Here is an 8,511-nt window from a genome sequence, read left to right on the forward strand (position 1 = left end):
TAAGACGCAGCAATTGACAGCTATTGAGTCAAGGGTTGCCTCTTTGATTCCTAAGGTGTCGATGGAAGGCATTCCAAATGCTTTTGATTTCGGTTCATCCTAATTTGGGGTATCTTTGGATGGTCCATCAACTGCCTTTGAAATGTGAGTACTTATTTAGTCATCGCATAACAAACCATAACGGATATGGGGCAAATTCTGAAACGTTTTCAGTGAGTTATAATATGATAAGTATCGCTTAAACGGCATGGTTTTATTTCAGAGCTTGGTCTAAATACCCAATTACTCTGGGGTCTTATCAAACCTTGAATAAAAAGCAGCGGTTGTGTTGCGATTATGTTGGTGCTTCTAAAAACAGCAAGATTGTCAAAGTTTATCGTTTTCATTTTCACGTGTGATAACTTAACAAAAGGGTTAAGATGGTCATTTAGTGATCGCTGTCGTGATAGTAAAATTTTAAAGGTCTTCATCAGCACGAGCGGAAACGCGAGCCTTCCACCACTTTCTGTTCATGGTTTGAGGACACCCAAGACTAATTGCCTATTTATACTGACCTCCTCAATCGAGAGTTATAACTTGCGATAACACAATAAAAGAGTTACAGAATTGGCAACATGGCCTGAGAAATTAAAGTTAACTATTGAAGACGAGTGTGTGCATTATGTTCTAAAACAATTGCAGGCTACCTACTGACTCCTGTCGTGCTGAACCCACCGATAAGAACGCACCTGCTATTGAAGACGAGGGCCAAGCATCGCTATCAGCTGACGTAGCTTCGTTTTTTGCAAATTATGGTAAGATGCAATGTTGCTAATATATTGACCATGCCACTGACATTTTTTCCTACAGTTCCAGATCAAGGAGCAAGCTGCTCCAACAGCGGTCCTTCTTTTTTCGGTAAAGATTTGGAAGCGTCTACAGCTAGTGACTTATCTTTGCTTTTCCACATTTTGGTAAGATGAAATGTTGCTAATGTCTCGAAATGTATTTACCATGTCATTGACATTATTTCCTTCAGAATCAGATCCAGGAGCTAGCTGCTCAAACAGTGTTCCAATTGTTTTCAGTGAAGATGTGGAAACAAGCTGCTCCAACAGGGTTCCTACATTTCTTTTCGATGAAGATAGCCAACCACCTGCCACTTGTAAGTACGACATAAACATGGCTATAACAATCGATTTTAAAAGGTATAAGTAAATACAAAATATCCTTAACCTTTATTTGGCTAAGTTTATTGTTGTCAACCTTGGAAATTTTAAGTTAAGAGGGCTCATTGCAGATGCAAAGTCAGATTTCCAATCAGATTTTCTACATTATCCCTGCCGTTTCTTTTTAATTCTTTACTTCACCATTTAGTTTTTTCTATATTACATCCTTTCTTGCTAATGTTTCTGTATGCACGACCTTCCTTTGTGTCGGATTGATAACACGTCTAAACTTTCTTATAGCTGAGTCACAGCCTAAGCAAAGCAGGAAAAACCCTTACCATTTAAGGAAAGGCTTATGCTTTTCGAAAATGATTTTTGGAGGCAACGCGCAACATAAAGGAGGCTCTAGTCTTGTTCGCGTTCGCTTTGCAAGTAATGGCTGACACTGACAGGACTGAGCAAGAAAATGAGAGGCTGAGGCTCGAGAATGAAAGGATTAGGCTTGAAACCGAAAGGATTCAAGCAAATAATATAGCCCGTTACAATCGTTCACCACCAGGTGGAGCGACCTAAATAGATACCAGGGATCCCCGCTAGACGACCTAGGAAGCTGAACCTTATACCTGTCGTCTGCTTGAGAGCCGGGATTGGCTGATCTCCGGAGGCCCGAGGAGATATATTCGAACGTAGCCCGGGAATCAGGGCAGTTGGAGGAGGACCGGATTGGAGTTCACTTCTAGTTTTACCAGTATTACACGATATAATGGACGTTATGTGTTCAGTTAATAATTCTAATTTGTTAATTACCAGTCAGAAGCCTAAAAACGATATTGTAAAAAATATAATGTTTTATGATAGCGATTTACTTTTTGGTAGATTGACTGTATTTTTTATCATTAATATATAACTTAGTAATAAAAACAATTTTAGTTAGTGTTCACAAAATTCCTGAGTGGTTCATTTCGTTCCGCGCGTCCGCGTATTCAGTCGGTTGATAGTTCTCTACGGGAGTTGGCGACTAGACACGAACATTTTGGTCCGTCGAGCCGGATCCTTTGCTGGCCGTCTTTTACGTGGGATTCTAGTTGCTGCTCACCTACCCAATTCGAAAGAAGTCCAACATGCCTGCAATGGCCTTGGAGAAAGCTATCGCAGAAAGAAACAAGGGCGAGATGCTGCTGAACAACATTGCCGGAAGATTAAAGACCGCTAAGACTAACTTGACCATCCATCAAGTAGAAATCTTCATTCAGGAGGCTGAGAGGGCATGGACCACTATAGACGAAGCTCATATCAGAATCATTGCTGCCGATCCCGAGAAGTCTAATGATCATATCCTGACATTGAACAGCTTATTCAATAGCTACGTGGATTCGGTATCCAGTTTAAAGGCACTCAAGGCAGCCTTAACTCCCCAGCCTGGCCAAGGCCCTACCACAAGTCCTCATGCAGAAATCAAGTTACCAAAGATTAATCTACCAACCTTCTCGGGAGAGGTACATGAATGGATCTCCTTTCGAGTCATGTATGTCACTGCCGTCCACAACAACATGGAGCTATCTGATGCGCAGAAATTCACGTATCTTAAATCAAGCTTGATCGGAAACGCCGCCAAGATAATCAAATCGTTGACCATTTCGGACGCCAACTACTCCGTAGCCTGGGACACAGTTACGGAGCGATACGAGAATAAGCGGGAGCTCTATTTTGCAACCATGAAACGGTTCACCTCATCGCTGCCATCTCTAACCACCAGTAATGCAACTTCGCTTCGATCCATTGTAGACATGACAATGGAATGCACAAGAGCCATTGACACCCTGAAGATTACCGACAAATGGGACGCTATCCTGCTTTATCTCATTACTCAGAAGTTAGACCCTGCATCGAAGGAGCATTGGGAGCTAAGTCTGAGTAATACCGAGATCCCTGAAAGCCAAGACCTCATAGCCTTCATCAAGCAAAGAGCCCGTTCATTGGCAGCATCGTCTTCCGGTACCAGCAGTCAGATGAAGGATCTTCATCCTAAAAGGATGAGTCTACAGGCCAGAACAGAAGCAACACCCAGCGCCGGTAATTGTTCCTTTTGTTCCGGCTCTCATTTCAATTACCGATGTCCGAAGTTTAACGCACTAAGAGTTAATGAGAGAAAGGCTCTGGTTGAAAAATCCAAGACTTGTTTCAACTGTCTTCGTAGCGGTCACAGAGTAAAGGACTGCCCCCTGGAGAAAGGCTGTAAAAGTTGTGGACGAAAACATCATTCGCTACTTCATTCGGAAACCGTCGATTCCCAGTCAAATGACCAGCCGGCGACCGGAACCCAACCCACAGGATCACATGGCCAATCAAGCCAAGCGCAAAACTTTCATTCACAAGACACCTCCTATTCAAAGTACGACTCCATGTTGGCCACGGCAGTCATCAGAGTAAAGACAGCTCAGGGTGGAAGTTTACCATTCCGGGCCCTGTTAGACGGCGGATCCACGGTGTCCTGTATTTCGGAAGCTTGCATCGGACAACTGGGCCTAAGGCGAGAAAGAGATGATACAGAAGTAGTGGGACTGGGTTCAGTTCGAATTGGCCGAAGCAGGGGTATTGCGCAAGTAAATTTCAAACCGCATTTCGATTCCAAGAAGCTTGAAAGATTCTGCATTAACGCCTACGTCTTGAAGAAGATTACATCACAGCTCCCAAGTAAGAAGTATGACACAAGTAGCTGGGGTCATATCACTCGTCTTCAATTAGCCGATCCTGCGTTCAATATACCGGCGGAGGTGGATATTCTCCTGGGCGCCGACGTCTTTTTCAAGATATTGCTCAATGGGAAACGAGCCGGTACCTCCATGTCACCAGTCGCTATCAACTCGAAGCTGGGTTGGCTCGTTTCTGGACCAACCGGCCGTCAGCCGCCGAATATTCAAGTCTATCATACGCTTAGCCTGGAAGAAAATCTCGAGAGATTTTGGGAGGTGGAACAGGTCCCGAAAAAGAAGAACAAAGTTGCGAGGCGGACTTTCAGAAGAATTATCATCGAGATTCAACCGGAAGATTCGTTGTTCGAATGCCCATGAAGCAGCCGGCAGTCCCTCTCGGCTCATCATACCCAATAACCAAGAAACGATTCCTACAGGTAGAAGCGAAACTTCAGTCTCGGATGGAAGTGAAGACTTTGTACCAGACATTTATGGAACAGTACGAGACCTTGGGACACATGTCCAAGACAAATCAAGAACCATCAGCCGATAAAGTCTACATCAACGATGCTCAGCTAATTGGTCCGGTCGTGCAAGATTCGCTCTATACCATTCTGATGAGATTCAGGATACACAGAGTGGCGTTCACTGCAGATATATCGAAAATGTATCGCCAGATTCTAATTGCACCGGATTAACGCCATTTGCAATGTATTCTTTGGAGATCGGCACCAGATCAGCCAATTCAAGAGTTTCAACTTCTAACCGTCACATACGGTACGGCCTCGGCGCCATTCTTGGAGCTAGCAAGTCGGGGTGCCATCGATTATCCTCTTGGAGCCGACATTACAAGAAGAGACTTTTACATGGACGATGTCATGAGTGGAAAGGAAAGCGTGGAAACATCGGTAAAAGCAATCTCTCAACTTCGGCAACTGCTCGACAGCGCCGGGTTTACACTCAGCAAATTCGCGTCGAACCAAGTGGAATGTCTAAAGGAAATCCCCATGGAGCTACGAGAAACTAAAGATATTTTATCAATGGAAGACCTTTCGGTGGTTCGGGCACTTGGGCTTTATTGGAACACAACAACTGATCAATTCTTGTTCAAGGTGAACGTTCCAGTATATCAATCAAGAATTACGAAAAGAAACCTGCTAGCCGAAATATCAAAGATCTTCGATCCAATGGGTTGGCTCGCACCAATTATAATCAGAACAAAGATACTGATGCAACAAGTTTGGAAGGAGAAGATCAGCTGGGACGATTACCCGACAGCGTCCGTCCAGCTCCAATGGGAAGAATTTCAAACAACCATCAAGCAAATTCAAAATATACATATCGATCGATGGATATACACTTCGCCAACACATTGCACTATCGAACTTCACGGCTTCTCCGATGCTTCCGAGAAGGCGTATGCTGGCGTGGTGTACATGAAAACAGAAGACCAAGATGGGAATATCTACGTATCCCTCCTAACGGCTAAAACAAAGGTGGCTCCTATCGCAAAAGCTATGACGATTCCACGGCTAGAACTTTGCGGCGCTCTACTCCTCGCTGATCTCATGGCAGCTACGCAAGAGTCGTTGGGACTTTCAGTCATCGACATGAAAGCTTGGACCGATTCCACTATCGTCCTCGGTTGGATCAAGTCATGTCCAAGCCGCTGGAAAACGTTCGTTGCCAATCGGGTAGCTAGAATTCAAGAAAATATTCCGTCACTGCAATGGGGTCACATACCAGGTTGCGAAAATCCAGCGGATATCGCCTCCAGGGGAATCGCTGTTGCCAATTTGGTCAACCATAAGCTGTGGTGGAAGGGACCATCATGGTTGGCCGACAAAGAAAGCGTTCCGAATGAAATAGGGCAACTCTCTACCGCTTGTCCCGAAGAGGGTCTTGAAGAGGAAGCCAAACGCACCGTAGTAGTTTCAACAACCCAGACAGGGGACAACTCGATCTTTGCGAGATATTCAACACTTCTTCGTCTACGGCGCATAATAGCCTGGATTCGTCGGTTCCTTAAGAATACTCTCTCTAGACATCGAAAGAAGATCAATCCTCAATCGCTCATCTCTAAAATGATTGGTCCACTTCAATCCCAAGAATTGGAAGCCGCACTACGGACATTAATCACAATTGCCCAAGGCACGACATTTGCGAACGAAATAGCCGCATTGAAGGATGGTACACCGTTGACCAACACCAGCAAAATACTATGTCTGCGTCCCGAACTAGACACCAATGGAATTCTGAGAGTTGGGGGACGACTGAAACACGCTAATATAACATCAGCTATGAAGCATCCGATCATCCTACAACGTCATCATCGACTCACAGAACTACTTATCCAAGAAGCTCATATACAACATTTCCATGCTGGCGCTCAAATGGTCCAAGGAATATTGTCCTTGAATTATTGGATTATAAGAAGCCGAGACGCCATACGGTTCCAGATTCGGAAGTGCGTTACTTGCACAAGACATAGAGCTTCAACCGTAACCCAATTAATGGGTGACTTGCCGAAGTCAAGAGTACAGTACAGTCGGGCCTTTCTGAAAACTGGCGTCGACTATGCGGGTCCGTTCCTGTTACGCCCCATCTCAAGAAGCAAGACCACATTCAAAGCATATCTGGCACTTTTTGTATGCTTTGTGACGCGCGCCTTACATCTGGAAATAGTCTCCTCTCAGACAACAGACGCCTTCATTGCAGCCCTAAGGAGATTCACATCAAGACGTGGCAAACCAATTGAGATATACAGTGATTGCGGTACGAACTTCGTCGGGGCTGCCAGAGAACTTAAGGAATTTGCACAAATAATCCAGTCCGAGCAGCATAATGAAGCCGTCACTAACCATCTATCTGGACAGGGTATACAATGGCATTTCAACCCGGCGGGCGCCCCTCATTTTGGCGGCTTATGGGAAGCGGGCGTGAAGTCCGTCAAGCATCATCTGCATAGAGTCGTTGGCTCCACCAGACTGACGTACGAGGAGTTTGCAACAATCATCACCCAGATAGAAGGAAGTCTTAACTCGAGGCCTCTCACTCCACTCTCATCCGATCCAAATGATCTCGAAGTCTTAACACCAGCTCACTTTCTAATCGGAGAATCCCTGCAATCTATTCCCGATCCTGATCTAGGCCACCTACCTACGAACAGACTAAATCGTTGGCAACTACTCCAAAAACTTAAGCAAGATGTGCATAGACGATGGCTCCGAGAGTATATCAGTAGATTACAACAAAGACCAAAATGGATGACGCAACAAAGGAATATCCAGATCGGTGACATGGTCCTCGTCAAATCCGACATCGAACCTTCAGCACGTTGGCCGCTAGCTCGAGTCATTCAAATACATCCAGGTCAAGATGGCTGCACGAGAGTTGTTACGCTACCAGTAAAGGCGAAATCAAGAGACCCATCGTTAAATTATGCCTCTTGCCGTTTGACACCGAAGATAGTTAAGCTCTCATGTTAAGTCAATTAATACGGTCGTATTAAGGCCGGGAGAATGTTCAGTTAATAATTCTAATTTGTTAATTACCAGTCAGAAGCCTAAAAACGATATTGTAAAAAATATAATGTTTTATGATAGCGATTTACTTTTTGGTAGATTGACTGTATTTTTTATCATTAATATATAACTTAGTAATAAAAACAATTTTAGTTAGTGTTCACAAAATTCCTGAGTGGTTCATTTCGTTCCGCGCGTCCGCGTATTCAGTCGGTTGATAGTTCTCTACGGGAGTTGGCGACTAGACACGAACATTATGTTAAATTTAGTAACGGACTGATAATATTGTATTACACGGTTTTGTATTGCAATTGTTTATTGTTTATTGTTTATTCACTGATCAACCAGATTAATAGAAAATAAATGATTTTGATTGAATTGATTACGTAGTCGTGTGTTTTCGGTGTATCAATTGAAAACGCGCGGTAACAATTGGAGGGGCCGCCGAGATTAACTTTTGAATTTGGCGCCATCATTTTCCGGGCTTTGCGTTTGATGTGGACGTTTAACTCTTCTGCTTTCACCGAGTGAACTTCATTTTTGTGTACTGCCATCGGCTTGGTGGCTGGTGTACGTTTTGGCTTGTTCCCTCTGCACAACGTGGGATATTGGACACCCTGCAGTGAGCCCCTGACCCGGCTGGGGGGATCTATGAGGGTGTACCGCAGAGTCAACTGGAACAATCTACTACCGTTAACCAGGAATCTACGGCCGATAAGTTGATCTTACAAATTTTCTTTACTCGGTTTTTTTTTGGGTTTTTCTGTATTCTCTGTATATTGGCCCGCTGGGCATGAGTAAAGGGGGGGGTGTAGGATTCCTCAGTGGGCTATATCTTGCTATCGGAACCGCGTGATAGGGCGGGGCTTTAAGTTTGGATTCTTTGTATCGGCGTTCGCCAGCGCCAAGTTTTCATTTAGACGCCATTCTGTGACGATTGCCGTACTGTTTGTCTTACAAGTTTTTGATTCAGAATTTCAGACCGACTTAGAAGAAAAGTTTTTTCTCTCTCTCCCTTATTGCCTTATTGAATACAGACAATTTTTCGGTAAGGTTACGTATTTAAATCTTACTTAGGGGCAGTTTTGATTTATGAATTGACCGTAAACCAGTTATCCTAAGCCTTGGTCGCCATTATTGTTACCG

At 44.2% G+C, this 8,511-nt stretch overlaps 1 protein-coding gene across 1 annotated transcript; it reads left to right on the plus strand.

Annotated features, from left to right (window-relative positions):
- Positions 1–2,269: 2,269 nt before the first annotated feature.
- Positions 2,270–4,219, plus strand: LOC149677355 (uncharacterized). The gene has a single exon (XM_089837353.1). It carries the CDS (start codon positions 2,270–2,272, stop codon positions 4,217–4,219), a length of 1,950 nt encoding a protein of 649 aa, XP_089693479.1.
- The last annotated feature ends 4,292 nt before the right edge of the window (positions 4,220–8,511 follow it).

Source organism: Phalangium opilio, unplaced genomic scaffold (genome assembly GCF_054372755.1).
Source record: "Phalangium opilio isolate 3A_F unplaced genomic scaffold, DU_Popi_V2 ptg000043l_1, whole genome shotgun sequence".
In the NCBI taxonomy this organism is placed as follows: Eukaryota; Metazoa; Arthropoda; class Arachnida; order Opiliones; family Phalangiidae; genus Phalangium; species Phalangium opilio.

Excerpts from the sequence above, each read along its gene's own strand:
- LOC149677355 (XM_089837353.1), top strand. The coding sequence starts at position 2,270 with ATGCCTGCAATGGCCTTGGAGAAAGCTATCGCAGAAAGAAACAAGGGC.